Consider the following 26,198-nt stretch of genomic DNA (forward strand, 5'->3'; position numbering starts at 1 on the left):
AGGAAGGCGCAATGTTCTTTGGCAATTGTGAAAAGCAGTTGAGTTTTATTAATGTTTCACTGAGCAGAGCAACTCCGGATGTTATGGTGCTCGATGTTGACATTTCATAATGATGATATTTAATGCAGACTTTGCTTTGTTGTTACATATAATAAAGATGAAGATAATTTGAAATACTCATAAGTTGGGCGCTGGTTCCGGACTGGTTGGGAAAATAGAAAAGCGCTTGGCATTGGAGAAAATAATGGAGTAAAGGAAGAAGCTAATTTTATACTAATTAGTTGTGTAGCTAAGATTTAATAATAGCTACGGACCAATATGCTGCCATTAGCATGAAGGGGAAATGGGGAGGTGGATGGCAGAGGAGATTTAATTACTTAAGAAGAAAAGTTGCTGTTGCAATTGGCAAAATGGAGCAGGAGACAGTAAACAAAGTTCATCCCAAAGAGTCGAAGGAGTTTGTAGAAAAACAGTCAATTTAACACAGCAAATTTCTTGCTAATATTTCCGGCATTTATACACTTAAACGCTTTGGAAAATAGAACAGCCCTTTAGAGCTCTTCGCTTTTTCTTGTTTTTTGGGCCATCCACAGCGTCTTGAAATATTAATACGACCAATCAGTTACTCGCCGGGCGCCGGCGTAGACAATTCAAACTTACCTGTTTGCAGCTGATATGCATAACTTGCAAAGACAACATTTTTTTTTTTCTTAATCAAAAAGGTTGTAAGAGGGTCGATTGAAAAGAACGTGCAAAAATAAAAACTACTTAATTGTTTGGGGTAAACCTTTTTTGTTTTTCGAATTAGTCTCCTTTCAGGTTTATACACTTCGTCCAACGCTGTTCTAGTTTTTTGATCTCTTCCGAATAATAGGATTTGTCCAAGTCTGAAAAATAGCCATTCGTTCTTCATTTGAGTGGGTTGAATACAATATTTTTCCCGCCAACCATTTCTTCAAATTGGGGAGCAAGTAGTAGAGATCCGAGGGAGTCAATTCTGGACAATAGGGGGGATGTGTAACAAGTTGGAACCCAATTTCCATTAATTTTGTGAATTATTGTCGGTAAGTTCGAGTATTCGAGAGTTCTTCGTAAGTCCCGTCGATTGCTTGTGAGATATTTTCTTATATTTAGCTCAAGAACACTACATTGGTATCAAAGGATAGCGCTAGAGTTTCAATCACATTAGGACAGTTCCAGATAAGCCATGCTTGAACAACATTCTATATGTGCTTGAGATCGTTTACCGATTTTCGATTAGCGAATTTTTTAAGAACTTTGCAATAAATTATTTTTCAATAAAATTATAAACTGTACAACCAAATTAAAAAATACTGATGAAAAACGGAGGAATACCCGGAGTTTTGTGGATATTCATACCGCCATTTAAATATGAGTTAAAAAACAAAATTTCTTTTGCATTGTTCACTTCACTCGGGAGCATAGGGCCTTGAGTAGGTGATTAGCCTGCCGCTACCAGTCCTAAATAGTGGGAATGCCCACCTGTCGTTGCTTAGAACAATGCCTTTTAACTGTTTAGAGCGCCATCTGTGCTTCACATTTTTGTGCCAGAAGGATCCCACAAATGGTTGAGGACTTTTTTTTAGAAACTAGGAAACTAGGTAAGTTTAGAAAAGTTCGAGGGTCGTGCTTTACGTGGAGTTCGAACGCACAGCCTCTGGGGTGGCAGGCTAGTGTACTTACGCTAGACTACCGAGACCGCCGTAAAAAACATAATAACAAAACAATTTCATATGTAGTAGTTTCCTCTATGAAAGCTGAGTTTCCGAGCCCCCGCTGACGACACACAATCCCAAACCATAATGTGACCTCCACCGTGTCTTACAGGTTTCTCGAATACAGCTTTGAGCTCAGTTGGCGCGAAATAAACGCCTTTCCATCGGATCCAAAAAGATTAAATTTGCTTTCGTCAGCAAAAATAATGTCATTCCAAAATGTTTTGTGCTTATTATTAAAACTTTCAACAAACTGCACTCTTTGCTTTAGGAGATATTTCGCGCACTAAAAAAATGCTTTGTTTCGAGCTGTGCTTCCATGAAAACCGACATTATGAATAATTATTCTTACACTTTTCGGATTACAAGACTTTCCGAGTATCAGCTGAACTTCTTTTATCACCACTGGTGCACTCTTGGTTTTCCTCATTATCTATCTTTCGTCAACTTCTGTACAAATTTTATTTAGGGCCTCTTAACCTTTGTCAGGAGGTCGCTCTCGCTTATTCAACAACAACACGGCACCACACTTCATGGGGTCCCCGCCTACTCTGGAGTGGAGGGAAATGAAAGAGCGGATGGGTGTGCAAGAAAAGGCTCTGAGCTTGAATTTCAACGAGTAATAGAGGACATAAGCATTCCTCTAAATGAACTGTACATTGCGATTGACTTGAGCATAATCGCGGAAACCAATAGAAGAAGGAATGCCACGCTGCGATCGGGCGCAACGCGAGCCATGTGGGATCGCTACAGAGAGCTAAAAAAGGAAGAGAGACGTATTATCCGAAAGAAGAAACGAAAGGCCGAAATACGTGAGTGCGAAGAGCTTGAGATGCTGGCCAACAGGAACAACGCCCGAAAATTCTACCAGAAAGTTCGGCGGCTTACAGAAAGTTTTAAGACCGGGGCGTTTTCCTGTAAGAACAAAGACGGCGAACTGGTGACTGACATCCAGAGCAATCTGAAATTATGGAGGGAACACTTCTTAAACCTACTAAATAGTGACAGCTGCGCATGCACAGAGAATGTGAAGATCCCGATACGTCGATAATTGACGTTCCGCTACCCGACCATGACGAGGTGAAAATAGCGATAATGCGGCTAAAGAACAACAAAGTCGCGGGCGCCGACGGACTGCCGGCTAAGCCATTCAAACATGGCGGCGAGGAGCTGGTAAGGTGCATGCATCAGCTCCTATGTAAAATATGGTCGGATGAAAGCATGCCTGCCGATTGGAATTTAAGTGTGCTCTGCCCAATCCATAAGAAGGGCGATCCTGCAATCTGTGCCAATAACCGCGGGATTAGTCTTCTAATTATCGCCTATAAGGTTCTAGCGAGCGTATTGTGTGAAAGGCTGAAGCCCACCGTCAACCAACTGATTGGACCTTATCAGTGTGGCTTCAGACCTGGAAAGTCTACCATCGACCAAATATACACAATACGCCAAATCTTGGAAAAGACCCATGAAAGGAGAATCTACACACACCATCTTTTAGTCGATTTCAAAGCTGCATTCGACAGTACGGAAAGGAGTTACCTGTATGCCGCGATGTCTGAATTTGGTATCCCCACAAAACTAATACGGCTATGTAAGATGACGTTGCTCAACACCAGCAGCGCCGTCAGAATTGGGAAGGTCCTCTCCGAGCCGTTTGATACCAAACGAGGTTTCAAACTGGATGAATCGCTGTCGTGTGACTTCTTTAACCTGATCTTGGAGAGCATCGTACGAGCCGCAGAACTTAATCGCTCAGGCACAATATTTTATAAGAGCGTACAATTGCTGGCGTATGCCGATGATATTGACATTATCGGCCTTAACGACCGCGCTGTTAGTTCTGCCTTCTCCAAACTGGATAAAGAGGCAAAGCGAATGGGTCTGGTGGTGAACGAGGACAAAACGAAGTACCTCCTGTCTTCAAACAAACAGTCGGCGCACTCGAGTATCGGCACCCACGTCACTGTTGACAGTTATAATAAGTTATATGAGGTTGTAAAAGACGTCGTGTATTTAGGAACCAGCATTAACACTGATAACATTGTCAGCCTTGAAATCCAACGTAGAATCTCTCTTGCTAACAAGGGCTACTTTGGACTAAGTAGGCAATTGAACAGTTAAGTCCTCTCTCGACGAACAAAAGTAACACTCTACAAGGCTCTCCTCATGCCCTTCCTAACGTATGGCGCAGAAGCTGGGATGATGACAACATCCGATGAAGCGACGCTTGTAGTGTTCGAGAGAAAGATTCTGCGTAAGATTTTTGGACCTTGCACGTTGGCAACGGCGAATATCGCAGACGATGGTACGATGAGCTGTATGAGCTTTACGACGACATAGACATAGCGCAGCGAATAAAGATCCAGCGGCTACTTTGGCTGGGTCATGTCGTCCGAATGGATACAAACGCTGCGACTCTGAAAGTATTCGATGCGGTACCAGTTGGTGGTAGTAGAGGAAGAGGAAGGCCTCCTCTGCGTTGGAAAGATCAGGTGGAGAAGGACTTGGCTTCACTTGGTGTGTCCAATTGGCGCCGGTTAGCACGCAAGCATAAAAAGAACAAAGTTACGTAGTTTAAAGTAAAAAAAATAATTGACGTTTACACCTTTTTTGGGTGTTCGGCCGAGTTCCTGATATCGTGCGCCCTGATGTTGTTCCGCTAATGGAGGGAACTACAGTTTTACGCCTCCTCCGAGCGGCTAATATTTGTTTTGGGAGCTTTTTCCATCACAGAAATACACTTGGAGGTTTGCCATTGCCTGCCAAGGGGCGATCGCTATTAGAAAAAACTGTTTCATTTTGGAGTTTCATGCACGGAAATTCAAACCTACGCACTTCCAAATGGTAGTCACGCGCCAGCCCATCACGGTAAGTTTATACTCCCGTCCGATCTCTCACAACAAGAAAATCAGCCTAAGAAAGTATTTAGAGCAGCATTCAAAAAAAATTGCGAGTTGAAAGTCGTAATATTGACGTCAATAACGGTAATCAGCTGTGAGGTAATTTCGTGTGCAAAAATTTACTATATTTTGTTTTTGTTGTAAATATTCTTCTTAAATTAAAGTTTCTTCGAATTTATTTGTTGTTGTTGTTCTGTTTTTGAATTTGTATTTAAGGTTTTCTGAAAATGTGGCTCAAATAAAAAATTATCATTTCAATAATGCATCACACAAAATAAGCTATGAGCCACTGTATGTGTGTTTGTGCGTGTTTAATTTTTCAGCATCATAAATTCGCTACAAACAGCTGTCGCAGAGATGCAAAAACTATTTTCACGAAGTGGTTGAGCAAAGCGACCAGCTGGACCACAAAACTACTCAACCACCAACGCAATTCACAATTACGAAACTGTCAAAAAATCGCTACAATTTCAAGCGCACACAAGCGTTCGAAAAAAGTTTAAATTGCACATTCGCAAAATGTTCGTTAAAAATACCGATTTCCCGCCGGGCCAACGCCAGCGTGTCTGCTTTACCACCATTAAAAACAACCAACGCATTTCTGACAGTTTGTTATCCATTCAAAGTTGTGCGCGCATTTGTAAATATTTAAAGGATGTCTGATATTTTGAAATCCATTTTTTCACAGTTTTCTAAAAAATTAAAAGGAACAAAAACTAAACAGAGTAAACGCTACGGTTTTTGTGCGCACCCACAAGACCTGAGGCGTCCAACACCTGTTTGTTGATGCAACAACGAAAACAACAACAACAACAGCAAAAAAGTAGTGTCCAGTTGCGCTTTTGCGAAGTGTTGTCTCCGAGGATATCACGTCGTACACATCGCTTCCACTGGCGCACTGTCGCACTGTTGCTCTGTTGAACGCAAGTGGACATCGAATACAAAAAATTGTGGAGTATGACAAGATAAGCGACTATTTTACATGCGATATTTAGGCAAAATGCTTTATTGTGTTGGCATACAAAAAAAATTACAATTTTTTTTTTTTTAATAAACTGTTAAATGCTGCACCAACACGTTTTTTAAACAGCCAAATTTACTGCAACTTGCGGTTCCACATTTAACGCATTTTAATCGACTTTAAACTGCGTTAAACGTTTTGAAAGTGCGTGAGCTCCCAATTTACTCTAAATGCTGTCAATATGTTGCGTTCTTTGCGGTTTGCCATACATACAAACGCTTACATTTTTCTTACCTTGCATGCAAACTGCGGAGGAATGCAAGCGGAGCGTTTACGCACTTCACTTTTAGTACGCCCAGGGTGAGCTAATGAAAAAACGGAGGCGTAAATAGTTTTTATACAATTTCTCCTTACAACCTTCTGTTTATTGATTTGTATGTGTGACTGTGCGTATGCTCTCATGTATGTACTCGTATGAAGAACTCTATAGTTAATAAAACTTACGTCACCCTTAGATCATTCATCACCATCATTAGACTACAGTCTTGTGCAGACCATTACTTTCATTGTGGATTTGCGACAATGAATACTGATATAAGGTTGTCAGGACCAGTCCCCTCTAGGAGAGCCAGATCACCCACTTCTTTTGTTCCCTCTCCTTCCACTGTGGTTTCCCACTTTCTGAGGCACCCAGTCTCTGGTTGGGGTTTACAGTTTCACCGCTAAAAGGATTCTAGTTGAGAGATTGACAGAGATATACATCATGTCTCAAGATCAGTATACAATTTGCGCATTGTTGCCTTGCTCCCGCCTTAGAACATTATAAAATATATTTCATTTAATTCGAAAAGTAATAAAATACGCACAAATATTTTTCAATCCATTTTTTTATTGTAAAGAGTGAGCATGGAACACTATTTCATTCAAATTAGTTCATCCTGTCACCCGCCGTAGCCGAATGGGCTGGTGCGTGACAAGATGAAAAGATCTTTAGAGGTCATACCGTTAACCGGCTCTCAGTGAATTTGACAGAATCATCTGATTGGCTGGCATAGCAGGAGTCATGAGATTCTGTTGGTGGCATACGAAAAACATCAACACAGTCCCTCGTCATGTTGCTTCTTTGGCGTCTAAATCATAGATAATAGGATGGGAAACTCTTTCATTTTGAGAGAGAGCGCGCCCATGAGGACGTTTCAAAACTTGGCAGCATTCACACATTATGGGATTTTGAACAGCTGATAGGCGAAATACATACAATACTGAATACATTTTACATACATATAATTTTATTGTAAATGTGTGTTGGTTTATGAATGTAAATATGTATATATGTAAGTGTTTTATGGTTAAAAAGCGTAAGGAAATTGAATTTGAGCTTGAAATATTTTGCAAACATACATAACTATTTTTAACATACATAAACTTCAAAGTTATCTGTTTCAGCTTTACACTTATACACATTTTCGAATTCATTACTTCATATTATTATATAGCATTTGTATATCAATTTTCAAAAATTCCATTTAAATGTGTTTGTGTTTTTTGTTTGTATTTTCCTCATATGTAGGTGTATACGGGTGATATAAGGCTACTGGGCAACCGCGCACTATATACTAACCTCAATGGCGGTGTGGAAACTAAAAATTCCCAATTTTTGCTTAAAAAATACCCATTCAAATGCATAAAAAATTCACATTTTTCAGCGCTCTCACGAGAAAAAGAGTTTCCCATCTAGTCATCTATGGTATAAATCATAATTAACTCGATGCAAAACTTTTTTTCTCATGAGAGCGATGAAAAATTTGAATTGTTTATAACACACGTCAGTAATGCCACACCGAAAGAAACATTGAATGGGTATTTTTTAAACAAAAATTGGACATTTTCTGTTTACACTTAGTGCACGGTTGCCCAGTGGGCTGGCATCACCCCTATACACCTACAAACAATAAAAATTAGCACAATCAGTACAAAATACATAAGGAAGGGAAAACATTTTCAAAATTATATTTAAATAAATTTTTTCAAAATTGAGTAATAAAATAATAATAAAGTAGTGAACACGAAAAACATATAAGTAAGTATAAATAAATACATAAAATTTTGCAATTTTTTAATACAACATAAAAAGTTAGTAGCAAAAAAAATTGTGAAACAACGAACGGAATAAGTGAAAGTACATAACCTTTAATTTTTTATAACTTAAACATAAGTAACAAAATTATGTTTGTAAAATATCTCAAACTCAAAATTAATTCCCTTACCTACGCTTTTCAAACATAAAATATTTACATACACACATATGTATATGTATATATATCGCACCCTAAATACAAAAGGGTCACAACTCAAAATTTTCCACACTTGAGCTTGACTTGTTTACAGTAGCACAGAAAACAAACTATGTGACATATCACGCTGAAATTTGCCATGTAAGCTTATAACAGTCCTACCAAAAAACAAAAAATTTATTTTTGCCATATGTCATCCGCGGACCGTTTTATTGATAACGCCTCGTTCATATTTGAGCAGAAGGTACATTTTGAGTTGGGACCTTTTTGTATTTAGGGTGCGATATGTATATAGAAATTTACAGACATAAATCAAAACTCAATTTTCAATAAAATTACATGTATGTTTGGTCACATAACGAATTAAAACTAGAAGCCGAAAAGAATATAAGGGGCTTTGGAAAATTCTAAAAACTCAATTTAATTTAAATTTTCTCACGCCATAATTTTTGCCAATTTTTTTTTAAGTGCTCCACTCCCTCTGATCCTCCTCTGGTACAGGTGGATTTGGACCTTTTCAGAATCATTAAAATATTTTCCCCTTGGTATTTTGATAAAAATCTTAAAAAACATATGATTAAAAAAATTTTCCACTTGATTTGTTAAAAATTATCAATTTAATGCAAAAAGAAAGTTATTTTTTTATTCACTTCAATGTTTTCGGCTTCCTTACTCCGAAGCGTTTAAACGAATATGCTATCATTTTTAGTATGATATTTAAGAAGCAACGGTATAGGTATAACAACAATAACGAAACTTGAATTGAAATCAATATGAATTACAAGTTGTTGCAATGATTCACATTCAGAGAGAGAAGAGAGCAAATCATGCATTGAGAAAGAAAAGATAAGGTAGTAAAGCTGAAATTAAGAGTGCGTTTTTTATGAAAACAACAATAACAGTGCGTTTATACGAATAAGTGGCACTGAATAAATTGGATTAATAGGATCATGACATTTTGCACAGGCCTATTTATGCAAAGTACATGGATACTTATGTATGCAATTTATTAATTATTCCAGTTATTTAAGAAAAATTAAAGAAGCTCAACATTTTTGTATACCTACTAAACAAAATATTTTCGGCTTCCACTCTAATGGTCTTAAGCATGTGCGCATCACTGTAAATACATACTCGTACGTGCGATTTGAACATTCTGCATTTTTTGCCGTTATAACGCATAACAATTGCGTGAGCGTTGCGGTTTTTTCTGCAGCGCTCAACAAAAACAAAAGAAAATACATGCAGACATACTCGTATAAACGAATTTCATCTGCTGCTTTCTCACACATTATGAGTACATATTTTCTTTGCTAGCAAAAAGGCATGACATGTTGGAGAACGTAGTACCGCTACGCTGACAACGATAACCAAACAAATGGGGAAAGAAAAATGTATGAAGTGTATGTAAGTATTTATCTCAATGTGTTTGTGAGAAAGGATTTTGTCTAACGTCAGATGTGGGCGCATAAGTATTTTCGAAACACATGTTTCAATAATATTATAACAACAATACCAAACGCTATAATAATAGCATTTCCTCACCCACTTATCAAGTATTGACTAATTAGTATTTGCAGAATTTCCTTTTATATTTTCAATTGGTTAAACCCAACTTAACTTTTATGGAATATATGAGAAAAAAATTTGAACAAAAATGCAACTAGCCGGTTTGAAAATTTTATATTTTTTTGAATTGTGGTTGGTCAACGTTATTGTCGTTATATTATTAGCACAACACGGTCGGAGTCAAAAAATATTTTGCCTAACAAAGATTTTGCTCATATCCTTAACAACATGAATTCAATCAAAATGTCCAAGAAAATGTACCGCATGAAAGCGTTTTGCTGCAGTTTCTGAATTTTAGAATACAAAGTACTTTTCGGAAATAAAAAAATTGATTTAGGAAAGTACTTTACATGAGTAGTGTAATTGGACCTCAAATTACTGTCCGAAACTCTTCTATTTGACCGTCTTGCTGAAAGTACTTTTTTGCCGCGTCTGATGACACCTTAATTATTATGCAACCGCATTCAACACACCTCTCTACACTGCAGTGAAATCGATGTTTGAAAATGTCGAGGTTTTGCGAATCTTTGTAATTAATAATATTTGTTTGCAATTTGAACCAGAATTTTCTTATCACATTTTCTAAGCACAAAATTAATCATCCAATTGGTTTTTGAATACCGTTTTTATTAAATAAAAAATGTATTTTGGGTGATGGATTATTTTGACCTTTACGCGCTCTATTGCTTGTCTGTTTGTATGCTGCAGGTGTCCAGTTCACAAGTGTCAAATTTGAATGATGTACGATTCCATTTGAAAAAATTAGAAGCCTCCCGATAGGGTGATTAATTTTGTGCCACCTTTATATATCAGAGAATGTTTATGAAATGAGAAGGCGAAATTGTTACTGTTAAACTTTTTTAGTATAATTGAGTTTTGAAAGGTTTGCTAGTAAGTGATTTTAGAATATATACATATATATATATTTAGAGATATTGACATCAACATTTCAACCATTTATTTACAAGGTTTGCTCTTGTCAGAGGAACTTCGGCTGCCACGTCATGTGGGCGATTCGGCAATCGAATTCTGCACTATCATTTCACATGTATTCACACACTCGTCAAATCAGTCGTTGTTCAGACGGCAACGATTGGCCTTGGATTGATTTTTTTTTTTCCTATATCACCAACACAATCTCAGTTTTTTTTTTGTAAACAGTTCCCAATGACGTCAGCCCAATAGCTAATTCTGTCAAATTCACTCAGAGCCGAATTACGGTATGTTAAAGAGCACAACTCTAAATATATTTTCACTATACCACCTTGTACATATACCTCAGAATATTAATGAACGGAGAAGGCTCAAATGCTACAGTAAGTATAAGTTTAGTACAATTGGGTTTTGAAAGATTTCTTGTAAGAGATTTTAGAACACCGGCTTTATAATCACCACACTGAGTTTTGCCCACACAAAAATTTAAAACACCACACATCTCTCATCTGAACATTAAATTAAATTAAATTTTTTACTATTCCCTCATTTTTGAAATGGCAAGCGAATAATAAATTATAAATGATAAGCGAACCTTTCAAAGTAAATTGACCTTGACAGCTTGCTCTCCTTCTCAGCGCACACAACCGCTATTGCAACGAGAGTACAGAATCGCAACAAGTTCCTCAAGTCGCTTGCCGGCAGCACTTGGGGCAAAGACAAAGAAATGTCACATGCTCCCTGTAAAGGAGCAGAACAAAATGCTCGGCAAGCAGTTTCTGCTAGGGTGTTACCGCAGGCCTCAGCCATGCAGACACCTGCTTGTGCCTGAGCCACCTCCCAGGCACATCAGGAGACACCTCCTCAACTACGTGGACGAGATCCAGGACAAAACTGACAGACCACTCCAGGATCAGACAGACCCTTACCACCTTCTTAAGCTCCCGACCCCCGAATGCCGTTATCGGATTCCAACCCCCACCTATTGCAGACGAAGAGCTCCAGCTTCCCCGAGAGTCCCGCGTATCCTTGGCACAATTACGTTCTGGATATTGTAGCAGGTTAAACTCCTACCTATCCAGAATCGACCCCGACATACCAAACATATGTCCGGCATGTGAAGGAACCCCGCACGACACTAACCACCTTTTCACATGCCCCATAAAACCCACTCATCTAACACCTCTCCCCCTCTGGACCCAACCCGTCGAAACAGCTAGTTTCCTGGGCCTACCGTTAGATGAACTAGACGAAGACGACCGGTAACTACACTACACTGACAGGGCGAAGATACTGCTACAACAACAACAACAACTAGTAAATTGTTCTAAAAATACTTAACAGTAACATTTGCAGCTTCTCCTTTCATTAACATTCTCTCCTCATGTTATTAACATTCTCTGCTCATGTTATTAACTTCTGTACCTATGTTATTAACATTCTGTGATTTTATTAACATTCACTGGTAGAAGTCTTGGATTTGTGGTGCGTGCTGTGCCGTGTGGTGGGTTTCCCATCGCCGAGAACTTTGCTCGCGACATCTATGACTGAAATTACTGGATCTCACACCTGTGCCTCCTAGCGCCATCTTTTTTTCGCATGCTAAATATTTTTTAACTAAAAAAACACAAAATCATTTAAAACTGATTTGAATTAAATTTAATTTTGTGTAAAAAAAAAACCTTAGGGTTATAATGATTTACAGTATTTGGTAGGCATCGTCATTATATGTTATTCGCTGCTATCATCACCAACGTTGAATCGTTGCCAATGGAAACAAAGTCAAGTGGAATAACTAAAAGTCCGCAAGCACTTTTCAGGTGGCGTGAAAATTTAATTCGTTAAAATAAATCAAATAACTGGGTAAATCGCATAGTAATGAAATTTATACCCTTGCACACGAAGAACACTGCGATTATATATAAGAACGCGTTATGCTCATCCGCCAGTATCATCGTACTAATCTTCATCATACTGTCCGTGATGATTCCGATGTTGTTGGTGTCGCTGCTTAGTCCATATTCCGGCATTTCGGAGTCGCGCGTTCTCTTTGAGCAGCCTCGTTTGCAGTTCAAGTTCTATAGCATATTCACTGCTGAAACGGAAAAGAGGATTAATGTAGCCGATAGTAGTGGTTTGGTGGTGTGCAGCACATTTCCTCAGCTAAATGCCCTTATGCAAGAACGAAGTGGAAGCTGTGAGGGCATTAAAGTGAGTAATACTTGGCAATTAAGTGAAGTTAGTTTCAGATTTATTGCTTTTACTTTCCCAGTACCGGACTGATGATTTCGATCACGATGGCACTATTGATCGTGTACATTTCCAACAACAACTTGACTCACTACCGGGCCCCATTAGAAGTTTTGATCTTGCAGTATTTTTTGAGGCGAAACTGAAGGTAGGGTTGAACGTTCGTTTATAATTCTCCAATTTCTTACAAAAATACACTTCCGTAGCATAAATGCCCGCTCTCGCCACCGGCGCTGCTTACTTATCAGACTATTATCCCATCGGCGGTGCAGATGCGTTCTGGCACTATTTTAGTTAAAGCTGAACTGAAACTCCAACAATACATAGAGTTTACTTGCCCTTTCTTGGGACGCAATGTAAAGACACAATTTCGCGAAGTGGATCTTAACTCTAATAATAGTAATGTTGACGTGCACGACTATCAAATTCCATCGCTGCTTGAGCAATTGAAGGCGAACCCTGCGTATTTTAAGCTCTCAGTGCAGGAAACTTACTTTCGACATGAACAAGACAACATTCTTCGCATACAACTAGACTTAGATGTTTTACAGGTGTCCGCGCGATACCATCTGAGTGTTTGGGAGCGCTTGGGTCAATTCTGGTTATATTTCGCTTCCTTCTTCGGTATATCTTTCTATGTTATGAATAAGATTAAGGATTATCTTTTTGGCCAACACATTATTCGAGCATGGGAGGTAATTCCGTGGAAGAAGCTGTACTGACACGCGCGTGATCACTCAGGAGAGGATTACATTGATTTGGATGATTTCTCGACGTCTGTTATGTACTAAAAATATATCATATCGAAACAAAAAAAAATAGTAACTGATATGATTTTCTTCTAAGCACACTCTTATCATATTTATATTTTATTTCGGAAAAAATGTGACTCATTCAAATTTAATGTTGAGTGGAAAGAAAAAGTGCATTCTTTTCCAAAAAGTTATTTAGAATCCCATAGCATGCATCAAAAATATACCCATACTTTAATAGTTGATTTATATTCAGGCTAATTACAGGTCAATTCGCGCTTAACTAATTCGAAAATAAATTATTATACGAGGACTGATTGTTTGTTAGTCGTACCTTAGACTTTGTTGCACAATCCCGGTATTTACCTTAAACGCCTTACTCATTTATTTTAAGTCAAGTTATCATTTCTTCTGAAAAGAGGCGAATTCCAAACTTCCGGAATCTAATTCGGTTTTTGTTACTGCCGGACTTGGGTCATAGGCGCGATTATCTTCAATTATAATTGCTGTATGCGGGTAATAATCGAGTTGTACAAATAAATAACGATATTCCATTTTTCCTGATGGTGTCTGTTAAATTGGAAAATATTAAACAGATTATGAAAGTATAATTATTTACACAGGTATACTTTGCGCGATTCCAAATGAACAGTGCCCCGGTTTCGTATCCCTTGAACGTAAAACTGCATGCGCACATGTAATACGCCATTGCGTTCGAAGGTAGAATTCGCGACACGCTGTCTGCGTCCACGACGCGATTCCTCTCCAAAACCTTTTATTGGGGCGCCCAGCGCATCCTGAACACGCGGATCCTGCAAACGGAAATTATTATCATCGCAATTGAAATGATTTAGTGTCTAACCTCTTTCACTAGATCCAAAGCATCTGAATAAATATTATTCGGACTAGAACTCGAGAAGAGTTCGCGGAATATGGCATAGAACATTATGCCGGTCACTCCAATGCCGGCGAGAATAATTGCTGTGTAACTGGCAGTTTTTGTGTTTTCTTTTATTTTTTCGCCGAGTGGGCGAACGTCTGTCAATACATCAGAACGGCCACCGGATTCCTGCAAAGCTTTGCCACTGTTTGGATCTTCCTTACGCATTTGGTGTAGAGGCGTGTGCGTGATCGCAATCATGCGGCACCATTGATGCTTCAATGAAAATTTGAAAAGCTCATTTTTGCGTATTAATTGACGCAGCACTATAAGTTGAGACATTACGCTTAATTAGCAAGCTAATTATAAAACTTTAAAATACTTATGCCAAAAGTTAAAATAGGCAATATAAACAGAATCAAAAATAAAGGTTAATGTCAGCTGCAAATGAACGACATGAACAATCAGCTGATTGCCAGTCTGCTCATATATTTGTTTTTTCTACGTTCCTTTTTCTATTTAAGACCTGTCTACATGAGCAAAGCAGTGCTTCAGATATCGTTTGGAGTCGAAAATGAGTAAATTGCGTAGTATGGAGTTAGTAAAATGTATAATTTTCAATATAACTGCACTTAAACTTATGCTTATTGAATTTCTCTTGCGTTCCAATTTGTTTTCTTTTTTTGAAGTCAAACTTCTTAGGCGTCGATGGCCGAGCGAGAGTGGAAAGTAAAATTTCAAGGCCATGCAACGTTTTGGGCATTTTCGTTCCGCGAGAGAGATATAACGTAGAGGAAAAGTAGAGAGAGAGCTATACCTTATATATATATCTTAGATACACTTTAGGTCATTTTTTCTGCATTTTACCTCTTGGTTGCTAATTTCTAGTGAGAAATAACACTGCCCACTTTTTGGCGCTTGCCTTTTGGTGCAAACCCTCTCGGGTCCCTCTCTCTTTCTTTGTCTGCCTTGAAAGTTTCACTTCTATTATCTGTACTACGCTACACGCACTTTTTCTTTCTAATATCGGTCGCCCCTTGACAGGCAATGACAAACTTTCATTTCAGAAGTATACGCGGAAATTATTTATTTATTTTTATACATTGAAGTCGAACTTTTTATTGCATTGAATCTTCTTTTTTTTTTTTTTGAAATTTAGTGTGGCAAGGCCGTTTTTACATTTGGTTTTCAGTTGTCATTTAGCATCTGTTTACTCACATGGCATTCGTCGTTTTGACATTTTGCCTTGAATACCAAATGTTCAAAGAATTTTTTGCTGCACTTTTGTGAATGTGGCCCAAAAATCGAGCTCGAAGCAGAGAACCAAGAGAAGTTGTCGAAGAGTACTTGGTCAGAACAAGAATTTGAATCAGAAAAGCGTGAACCAGAATGAGGAATAGACGTGTGCGTGCGCGCCGTGTTTCCATCAACTCATCTTTGTGTATGTGAGAAAATGAAAGTATCAAAAATAGCTTTGGAGAACAACGCAAAGCTTTACTTTTGCTAAGAAATGTTGTGAAGGCCTTAAACAATTTGAAAAGGCAAATGCTTGTGGTCGAAATCAAAAAGTGTTAAACGTGTAATAAAATGATGATTGAATAAGTGTGTGTAGTAGGTATTGTAAGATTGTAAATTGTGCCGCAGCGTAAGCGAACGAATTGGAAGCGTAACCGTGAAGATGCGTATAGACGACTTTCTTGAATTTGGTTTTCTATAACTGAGTATACATATTATGTATGTAAGCGCGATGGAAAATTCAATAAAAGTGACACGGTGTGTAAAATCTAGATAAAACATTTAAAGAAAAAAAGAAATTCCAACTCTTATATATACGCATTTACCACGTAAAACGAGTATGTGAGAACTTCCAAAGTAATGCTGTTCTGAATAATTGAGAAACAATAAATAGAGTGGCTTCCATAGCATCTGCGCCCACACATACAATTTCATCACATTGCCACTATTTTGTCTACGTATTCTGTTGTCAGTCTACAGCTCGTTTTGCTTTCACACAAAATTGCGATATACTTGTCTACTCGGAACATTTATAGTCGAGTCGTCCTACAAGAATTCAAATAGTATATATTTTTTAACATTCGCCAATGTAGACGTGGAAACGATTTCTTGTTTGCTAATAGACTTTTCCTTCATGGTTATGCAAAGTGTCTATATTCAATAGAATACAAGCGTGAAATAAATTAAAAATTAACTCTTGTTTTGAAACAAAAAATTAAGTCAATTAGAAAATATACGATTTTGACAATTCCTGTTTATTTTAGATGAAATACGAGTGAAAATAGAAAAAGCTAAGTAAAACGGAAGAACTTCCAGCAACGCTTTCGGGCAATAATTGCAAAACGTTACTTTAAATTTTTATTCTCCGAATGTAGAATACATTAAAAATCCACAGCAACATCAAACATATCCATCCGTTTGTATTTCTAATTATATTTAAGTAAACAAAATTATTAACATTAGCTAAAAAATTGTTAGCAGCATTAATGTATGTATGTGTGAACACCAGCACTATCCAGCTTCCGTCTTCACAGCACATTCAATTATAAAATTTTTGGCATATCGCTCAAAGTCATAATTTAATATCGGCTACGACTTAAAAATCCCTAGAAGCATTTCATATAGCTAACATGGATTGGGTTATACATGATGAACTCGGCATCACTGTCGGCCACGTGGCCAGTGGAGCCGCAGCATCGGCTATGGTAATCGGCGGTGTTATACCTTACGTGCCGCAATATTTGGAGATCAAGAAGACACAGGATGCAGATGGATTCTCGCTGCATGTGTGTCTTGCTTTATTGATTGCAAATTCACTAAGGATTTTCTTCTGGTAAGCACAATAAAACTATACAGTAGAAATTTGTTATTGCCTAAAATCTTTTTTTTATTTTAATTATCTAATTACGTCACAATAAGTGGTCTGAATCGGGTACCTCATTAAGAAATTTGAGTACCTCTTATGGTAGTTACGTACACATATGTATGTAATATAAGCAGGCATATGTATGTGTGCAGGTATACCAGATTAGTTTTAAGAAAGTATTCAGATTCAGCAGCGCACATCATGCAGCTAGAGATCTTTATTACCAATGAGCATAACACTGACGGCGATAAGTATACTTCTAGAACAACAACAACAACCAATGTGCAAATACCTATACATGGAATGTACAGTTAGACTCTTCTACATATATAGAGAACTCTCCCATAGCGAAATGTTTTCTGTAACGAAGTGTTTTTCAAGACTACGATTTCCCTACAGAATAACTCCATTATAACGAATTTATGCAAATGCAACGACCATATATTTTTCAATGTTTTCAACATCCAATTCACCGATTTTAAGAGTTGCTGTGCCTAAAATCACATGTCATGCCTTGATTATAACAGGTTTTTATGCTAAACAAACACATTTTGTGTTTGTATTTCGATTGCGTAAAGTTGTATCTTATAAAAAATTCAAATTAAAACGTATCTGACAATCTTAATGAGTTTAGTTTGTCTGATTAAATGTCTTTTTTGATAAGCTTAAATTGTCAGCTAATTATATGATAACATTTAAACTTAGTGCTAATAATTGGCAAGTTAATTAAATAGTAATTAAAAATGTATGCACATGCAGGTGTACTCGTATGTTTGCATTTAAACTTTTTTAAATTTTTTGTTTAATATAATATAAAAAGTTATACATTTAATGAATTTAATTATTTCACTTATCTGTAGTTGTTAATTAAGTGATGATTAAACCGACCTTTGCAGCCACAGCTAAATTTTGATGTTCGGAGAGCGCATGTCAAGTAAATATGTGTGTTCATGTATGTGTGTATTTTTTTATAATAATTGTTACAGTGCTAGTTTTGCACGCACAAATTTGACGAGCATTGGAATACGTTGAAACTGGTTAAGGTTGGTCAGGTTTTAATGTACACATAATGCATAAGCTCAGGAACATACAAGTGAACTGTGCAGGTAACAGATTGTAAACTTCTTAAAAAACAATATTGAAATAATAATAATGCTCGAATGTACTAATCAATACTTGTTTTTTGTTTATAGAACCTTTTTTAGAATAAGTTATTTTAACCGAAAAATAAAGGAATCCACCAAAAATTACCAACGTGTGTTACCAACGTTACTGTATGGTTGCGAGTTATATACTCCTTGTGATAGTGTCTGTCGTAGTAAGCTTAATGTTTTGTATAACAACATTGCTAGATACGTGTACTGTAAAAAACGTTATGACCATATTTCAGTATTCGCGAAAAAAAGTTTTACTCCACAAGATCATAAACACTCAGAAACCCAGATACCTCAAAGATCGACTTATGCCTTTAAAGTCCTGCCGTTCGTTAAACTTAGTCCCGATGAAATACAGTTGTTTGGTGACTGAACGTCAATACTTTGTGTTCTCTGTCCGTCTCTGGAATACCTTACCTTGCAAAATCAAACGTATAAAAGAAAGCTCGTGTTTCAAAAATAAATTGCTTCGCCATCTTGCCGAAAATTGCTGAGTGTACTTTAAATCTCTTCCCATTAATCCCTACTCCTGCTACTACTTTTTTTACCTTACTTTCCTTTTAATACTTTCTCCAACTTATACTTCTTTAATACTATCTGTAATTTTAATTCTAATTTTAGTTTCGATTTTACTGTTAATCCGTTTATGTAAACTATTCTTAAGGTCAATCATTGTAAAAATAACCTATGGTTGTATGTTGACTTTAATAATAAATAAATAAATAAATTTAAATGTCAGCAAAAAAATTAAGAAAGATACAGTTCAGATTATTGTTTTCGATGTTTTCGGTTTCGGATTATCGTCTAAAAGCACCACACACCGAAAGTAAATTTGAAACATAATTTATTAGTACCAAACCAAAAACGATAGAATACAGTATTCAGTATTCAATTCGCCTTGATACCAAACCAGTAAAAAATATGTTCTTAATACATAAATAACAATTTAGCTCGCACAAGTGTATGTGCAGGTGTATGTATTTATTTTCATACCAAATATGTGTGAGCAAACCTCCTTAACCAGTCATACTACTTACTATACTGCGCTTTAAAATGTGTAAGCCTTCTGTGCTTCATATTCGAGTTAAATTTAACGACCCAAGAAAGACGCATCTTTCCGGCATACATACAGAGTACGTATTTGTGGATGAACTGCGATCCATATATGTATGCATGTGCATGTGCATTTATTAATAACTTATCACAGAGTCTCTTATTAATAACTTCAATATACACTCATACATACATACATGGATATTTAACCGTTTGAGCCCCAAGCAGGGCGCTATTGAGATTTTATGTAGAGAAACCCCAGTACATTTTGCGTATTGTGGATTCTGTGTTTTCAATACACCCTGTGACTCAAACGGTTAACTAAACATTTACATGCATGCTGAAGCATAATGTCGCTTTCAATAGCGCATACATGCATATGTTTTGCAATCATAGATACGTATGTATGTACGTGCTTAGGTGTTTTTCCCAATTATTTCATTGACAAATTACTGTTTAAAGGTCAAGAGCTTTTTACTTTCCGCCAACACTTTGATTCAAATCGGATCTTCTTTTATTTTTTGATAAATTTGATTATTTTAATTTATGGTTGCAGAATTTGTTCGAATTGTCTTAATTAAATTTCAATCCCTGATTTAATTGCGCCACTTTGCTTGTACATTTATTTATTGTCATAATTAAATGGTTCGTTGAATCGTTGGGCAGATCTCGAAAGGCAACAATTATCGAGAGTTGCAATATTTTAGGGAGAGTTGCTCAAATTAGGATTTGCTGGCTCTGTTTTTTGGAAATTGTCGCAAGAGCTAGCAGCCTTGTATGGGTGAGGCTTGAACGAACTAAAATTCCTGCTGCCATAAGAAAGCAGTACTGTCGGTGCTTAAGTATTCGTCGGTAGGCGGTTGGTTTTTTTTTTGTTTTTTCTTTTATTTAAAAGAAGATACAACTTTTTAGTTTTCTGTTTTTTTCTTTTCTTCTCTTTTTTCCTTTATTTTCTTTTCATTTATTTTTCTTTTTGCTTTTTTTTTTTTTGTTTTTCTTTCTTCTTTTTTCGTTCTTTTTAAAATCCCCCAATCGGGTATGTTCGCTCGCTTTCACCATTTAGATTTGCAACCCTATGCCCAGTCCCGATCTTAAAATAATAGCATTCTCAGCACAGCTTTCTTGATCTCAGAAATATCCTTGTTGTTTGTTCGTTAGTAGAGGTCTTTACCCAAAACAATTTATGGGAATTCGAATTTAGTTTCAAAAATATATGTATGTACATATGTATGTACATATATTTTCCCAGCGGATTCCATGATTCGTTACATCTACGCAGGACGTGGCCAATCCGTCGTCATTTCCTTCTTTTAACTTCAACGTTAATACCATCTTGCTGCGCTATCTCCCACACCATAGTCTGTTATTAATTTTTTTTTTTTTAGAGTTTTCAAAAATGGGGTCTTAAAAAATTGTGCTAAAAAACGTTGGAAAATCATATACAACGCATTATAAATGCTTACATACATACATATACATGTATTTATACATGTTTATGTGTGTGTACACACAGATGTATGTATGTACTGGACGAAGTGTGAAAATATCCGTATATTTTGGGGCATCAAGGTTACAAAACAGCGAGAGAGTCGAAAAATAAATATTTATTATTCTTTACCAGCAAGAGTCACACTTCTAATTAAAGAACCATTTGAAATGGGTGAATTTTTGTTGATTCATTTCTAATGTTTACGTTAGCACCCGATATCTTTTGCGCTCACATCATTTTTTTATACTCGAGATAATTTATCTTATCAGTAATGGATTGTGCTTGAAATAATCCACGATCACTTTCAACGATGCTGCTGTATATATGCACATACATATGTACTTACTTATACATACATATACAACAGTGGAACCGGCTCCATGTTCACTTAAAAAATTCTCATAGGCCCCGCCGGCAGGGAACACAGAATCGCTGCTGTCTGCAATGAAATAATTGGCATCCGGTGATTATTTTTTCGTAAAATCTGTTCATCCCACATTTTGTTGTGTCTGCTACACACGTAAAAGTGATATAATTATCGGATTATTTTCGCAGCTAACTAAACGTTATGAAAAAAATTAAATACATACACACACAAACATACAAATAATGGTGTAAAAGGGATATTGACAGTAAACTGAAAAAAAAGAAATATTATTAATGCGCACAAGCCAGCACAAAATTGATGTGGAGGCAGATTATCAAGTGCTCACTCACTTTATCGCAAAGGTTGATGATCTCATGAAGTTCTGAAATACGAGTATGACAGCGGCATTGTCAGAGTTATGCCAACGTGTGTACGCCTAAATGTACAAATACGGGTTTCATATGAACGTTCACCACATACCTAATTGGTTTGCACAAAAGTGTTGGCTAAAAAACAATTTCCATGAACTTAATGTAAAAATTCCGTTTACATGTGCCAAGCGCATGTTAGTTTTGTTTTTGATCGATGTGTTGATGGCTCAAACCAGAGTTTGTGTGCGCGAAATCAAAATGTTGGTATTTAATGATACTTGTGTGAACGAGAAATATCATTTAAACACCAACCCAATGTATCAAGGCTTGCGTGACCTTTTCAGATAGTTATAATGCAAATAAAAATGAAATTTCCTTTCGGCAGTATACAATTTTCAGTCCTTTAAGGGGTTATACGCAGTTATGACTTTCAAAAAAATCGATTTTTTTTATTGCATTTTTGTAATGTACATATATACAAAAGTATACGCACGAAATTTGAAGTAGATCTAAGCAATACTTTCGGAGTTATACCTAAATATGTAGAGATGCCTCGGCACGTTTTAAGGTAGGTATTGAAACTTTAAACGTGTTTTTTTCAAAACGGCATTTTTCAAGACGGTGTACACGATATCTCGAAAACGGCTTGTTTGATCGGTCAACCGTTTTAACTCAATCTTTGAAGATACATTTTCTAGTAATTAATCGTTCCTTTTGTAAATCTGATACTTATTTTCCATTTTATAATCAATTTACGGTCAAATTTTAACGTAAAAATCGAAATCATTTCTTTTAAAAGCTGCCATTTTGTGAAAATTCACTATTTTGATTAGCCGAACGATTAATTACTAGATAATCTAATATATTAACAAAATTTGTTTGGTTTTTTGATTTCAGATAATCCAATCCTGAGTTACGATGTACACCGTTTAAAGGAGGTTCCAGAAATCGCCTGCAGCGCGCTCTATAATCAACATTTTCATAAATAAAAGATTTTGTTACGTTCTTGAAGGATGCTTTTATAACCGCCAAAAATTTTCAAATTAAAATATTCTGAAGTTTCTTCAGGATAAATCCTTGACAACCCGTCTTTTATTTGCTTCATAACTGCGTATAACCCCTTAAGAATGAAATGGAAAGCTAAATTAGAAACTTCACGAAATGACTTACCACTTAAGCATAACCTCAAACATTACAATAACAATACCGGGCTTAGAGAATATGCAAATCGCGGTACCGCTACTCCGCTCTCTGCAAATTTAAAGCAGCAGTTGAGCTACCGGAATTGTAGAATTTTGTTTGTTTTGTTGTGTTTTGTTTGCTTATAAACTACTTTTTTCTATTACATTGCATTTTACATTAAGCTAACCTAATTAGTTTTTCTTTTCAATTGAGAATATCATCTACTATATAATTTATTAAGGAATAAAAGTTGTTGAAGTTTAAAGTTGAAAAAGTTTAAAGTTGGCTATTTCGACACGCTCTTCCTCATACTCTTTCACAAACCTTATCTACAACTACGTCAAAGTAAAGTCGTGCTCTTTTTTCCATTTCAATTTGCGTAATCTTATATTCTATCATTATTGACTGCGATAATATATTATTAATCTATTATATTATTGCGTATAATTCCAAAATGAGGAAATGTGCCTTAAATCGTTTCAATGAGATGAATGACCTACGTTCCCGCGACAGTTGGTTTTACTTAACCGGAACGACCCGTACTTATATCCGGCCAAGGACTGTCACTCCAGCAGCATTCCCCGTTCATGTATGCAGAATGTTTATGCTGCTACAACAACAACAACCTAGAAATTTACTTTATTGCCAAATCTTTTCTAACGCTTGGCGTTATAAGAAGAAAGTCGGAGTATGTTAAGTCAGTGTCGGGCATATCACCGGTCGTCTTCGTCTAGCTTATCTAGAGGTAGGCCCAGGAAACATACTGTTTCGACGGGATGCGTCCAGAGGGAGAGGGGTGTTAGATGAGTCGGTTTTAGGGGACATGTAAAAAGGTGGTTAGTGTCGTGCGGGGTGCCTTCACATGCCGGACATATGTTTGGTATGTCGGGGTCGATTCTGGATAAGTAGGAGTTTAACCTGCTACAATATCCAGAACGTAATTGTGCCAGTGTTACACGTGTCTCACAAGGAAGCTGGAGCTCTTCATCTGCTATAGGTGGTGGTTGACTCCGATTACGGCATTCACAGGACGGGAGCTTAAGAAGGTGGTGACGGTCTCCCGGTGAATGCCGTTTATTGACTGTCTAAACACTGTCAGGTCCAGTAGATTTCGGTCAGTTTTGTCCTGGATTTCGTCAGCGTAGTTTAAGAGATGTCTCCTGACGTGCCTGGGAGGCGGCTCAGGCTCAAGCAGGTGTCTGCAGGGGTGAAACCTGCGGTATCATCCCAGCAGGAACTGCTTGCTGAGCAGTTTGGTCTCCAGGCTTTACATGACAGAAGCTAGATGGCGTTTATTAATATTTGAATGCCCAGAGGTAGCTAACATAATTTATATAGCTCTTATATTGACCTGAAATTTGAGACACGATAAATAGTTTGCTGACTCGTTTTGTAAAATTAGTTATGTGCTTAGTGGGCCAATAAAGATATCCATACGATTACGTAACAACTTTTGTGAAATTCTTGATTTTAATGCAGTTTAAAGTTGAACGACGTTTATTTTCGATTTTTCACAGAATAGTCTTATAAGAAATAACTGTTCTGTAAGAATTTTCTATTCGAATTCTTTTCGCCAAGCATTAGCAACTGGCGAATAGATGAAGCAACTGGTATATACAATATAAAAATATATTGGCAGCGCTGGAATATAGACCTGCCTAAAATAACATTTATTAGTAAAATAGTGAGTTATACTAGTTTTATGAGGCAAAACCCTATTCGCTAGAGACGAGTGGCTTTGTTGCGTCAACGCGTTACTTGTGATGCTCGTGCTCTGTTAACACCCTTTGTGTTCCCATTCTTCTCAATCTTTTTGTTGACTATAGACTAAAAACTAAGTATTTGCAAGGAGTGTGAACACATCGGTCAACGCCAAATGAGAATTCGCAATGTTGAAGCAATAAAATTCTCCCTGTATCAACGCAGACAAACGAAACTCTCCTGAAAAAGAGTTGGCAGCAACCTTGCTGTTGCTTTCACATGCATACTTATTTTTCTTCAAGCAAACATAGCCCAATTATAGCGAGCAGAGAAGTGCGAACCGAAGGCGCCTTTGATAAACGAAGTAGTTAGTCTTTGAAGAACAATTTCTTTTGATCCCATCCATGTGCATGTTCTGTAAAGCAAACGATAATAAATATAAGTAATTATTCTCATGCGCTTATCAACGCATTAACATTTTCCAATTTAATTGAGTTTTACATAATCATTTTTGTAAAATTCATCCAGCATAACATTGTGGTTTTGCTCATACATACACTCATACATGTATACGTATTATATTTTTATGTATTTACTTTGTCGCGTTTTTGATCAAAATGAAAGACCTGCTAACGAGCACTTTTGATAAATTTGATTATCATCGTTTTAAGCGTATACAGCAGCAATTTTGTTGATTAAATCGACACAAACACAATGATGTACACGAGTATAATACTTTATGTACATATATACATATGCATGTGTGTACAGGCAGGCAAGTACATAATATATGTACAGTGTACTTTCTCTTAACCGGACACCTTAGAGACTGACAAATTTGTACGCTTATAGGAAAAGTGTGAAAAAGGAAATAATATGTTATGGGGGGTTGTCTTGTTAATTCTTAAGGATTTGTGGTATGTACAGAAAAAAGTGTCCGTTGGTATAGAGTGCATTGTATATAGTGCTCATTGAAAAAAGTTCTCTGGTGAGTAGTGGTTTATTCTTCTGTCTCCCCAACAAGCAATCGCTTGCCTGCACGCTGCTCTTTGACAGGTAAGATCCAAGTCAGCTCTGTCGTGTCTGACCAGGAGTGAAAAATTACTTATCTACTACAAGAATGTTTGGTATTTGCCAGAACATCAATAGAAATTCATCTCACTAGTTCAGCTTTTCTCTGCAGGGCATTAAATTTTACAGCACCACATATTTACATACACACATAAATACAAATACCATGCACACACACATACTCAATTCCTTTCACACATTTCAATGAATACAAAGAAATTTATGTGATTAAGCGCAACGCAATCAGTTGTCAGAAAACACCTAAATCCACATACATGTACACCACATACATACATACATTTACAGAGGAGTGCTAACGCATTCCAATACGATCTGAGTAGACTTTTATACTATAATAATTGTGGTAAACACTTTAAATGCCATTTATGTATTGCGTCTACCTCCACAGCTTAAGCTGTTCAATAACAAATTATACAGCCAAGTATATACACACGCATATGTATGTATGTGCATATGTATAAGTGACAAAAATGTACACACTTATTGAAAACTCAAATACTGATAACCGAATGACTGATTGATTTCTTAATTTTAACTGCCTTAGACAGAGATAGTGGGATAAAGATAAAAACTGAATTGCTGTTTAGTGACTATTAATAAACACTCCGAGAGCTTTTTACTTCTATTCCCATT

The 26,198-nt window shown here is 36.7% G+C and overlaps 3 protein-coding genes across 5 annotated transcripts in view; 2 read left to right on the forward strand and 1 right to left on the reverse strand.

Moving 5' to 3' along the window:
* The first annotated feature begins 11,953 nt into the window (after positions 1-11,953).
* Positions 11,954-13,449, forward strand: LOC128864138 (uncharacterized). Of its 2 annotated transcripts, XM_054103657.1 has the most exons (4): positions 11,954-12,213; positions 12,270-12,604; positions 12,666-12,791; positions 12,850-13,449. In XM_054103657.1, the coding sequence occupies exons 2-4, from the start codon at positions 12,272-12,274 to the stop codon at positions 13,363-13,365; spliced, it is 975 nt and encodes a 324-aa protein (XP_053959632.1). In that variant the 5' UTR covers positions 11,954-12,213; positions 12,270-12,271; the 3' UTR covers positions 13,366-13,449. The 2 variants fall into 2 exon arrangements, with proteins under 2 accessions (XP_053959632.1, XP_053959631.1); XM_054103656.1 differs by having other exon boundaries at positions 11,954-12,604.
* Positions 13,450-13,472: 23 nt separating this feature from the next.
* Positions 13,473-14,732, reverse strand: LOC128864139 (mitochondrial import inner membrane translocase subunit Tim21). 2 transcript variants are annotated; one of them, XR_008454654.1, is made up of 4 exons: positions 14,258-14,732; positions 14,025-14,207; positions 13,730-13,965; positions 13,473-13,678 (listed from the first exon to the last, which is right to left on the reverse strand). XR_008454654.1 is itself a non-coding variant. In XM_054103658.1 (3 exons), exons 1-3 carry the CDS (start codon positions 14,615-14,617, stop codon positions 13,798-13,800), a joined length of 711 nt encoding a protein of 236 aa, XP_053959633.1. In that variant the 5' UTR covers positions 14,618-14,732; the 3' UTR covers positions 13,473-13,797. The 2 variants fall into 2 exon arrangements, 1 of the variants encoding a protein (XP_053959633.1); XM_054103658.1 differs by having other exon boundaries at positions 13,473-13,965.
* Positions 14,733-15,561: 829 nt separating this feature from the next.
* The window catches only part of LOC128863804 (uncharacterized), a 74,875-nt gene continuing 64,238 nt past the window's right edge, over positions 15,562-26,198 (forward strand). The window contains 2 exon segments of the mRNA XM_054103158.1: positions 15,562-15,886; positions 16,555-17,123. Of these exon segments, the coding sequence (XP_053959133.1) occupies positions 16,921-17,123 (203 nt within the window). The 5' untranslated portion in view covers positions 15,562-15,886; positions 16,555-16,920.

Source organism: Anastrepha ludens, chromosome 5 (genome assembly GCF_028408465.1).
Source record: "Anastrepha ludens isolate Willacy chromosome 5, idAnaLude1.1, whole genome shotgun sequence".
Taxonomy (NCBI): domain Eukaryota; kingdom Metazoa; phylum Arthropoda; class Insecta; order Diptera; family Tephritidae; genus Anastrepha; species Anastrepha ludens.

Bases quoted from the DNA above. Each gene is read 5' to 3' on its own strand.
- LOC128864138 (XM_054103656.1), top strand. From the start codon at position 12,272: ATGAAATTTATACCCTTGCACACGAAGAACACTGCGATTATATATAAG. The intron at 12,605-12,665 runs GTGAGTAATACT...TTACTTTCCCAG, and splicing joins GAAGCTGTGAGGGCATTAAA to TACCGGACTGATGATTTCGA. The intron at 12,792-12,849 runs GTAGGGTTGAAC...ACACTTCCGTAG, and splicing joins TTTTTGAGGCGAAACTGAAG to CATAAATGCCCGCTCTCGCC.
- LOC128864139 (XM_054103658.1), bottom strand. From the start codon at position 14,617: ATGTCTCAACTTATAGTGCTGCGTCAATTAATACGCAAAAATGAGCTT. The intron at 14,208-14,257 runs GTTAGACACTAA...TTCCGTTTGCAG, and splicing joins CTTTGGATCTAGTGAAAGAG to GATCCGCGTGTTCAGGATGC. The intron at 13,966-14,024 runs GTATACCTGTGT...CCAATTTAACAG, and splicing joins TTCATTTGGAATCGCGCAAA to ACACCATCAGGAAAAATGGA.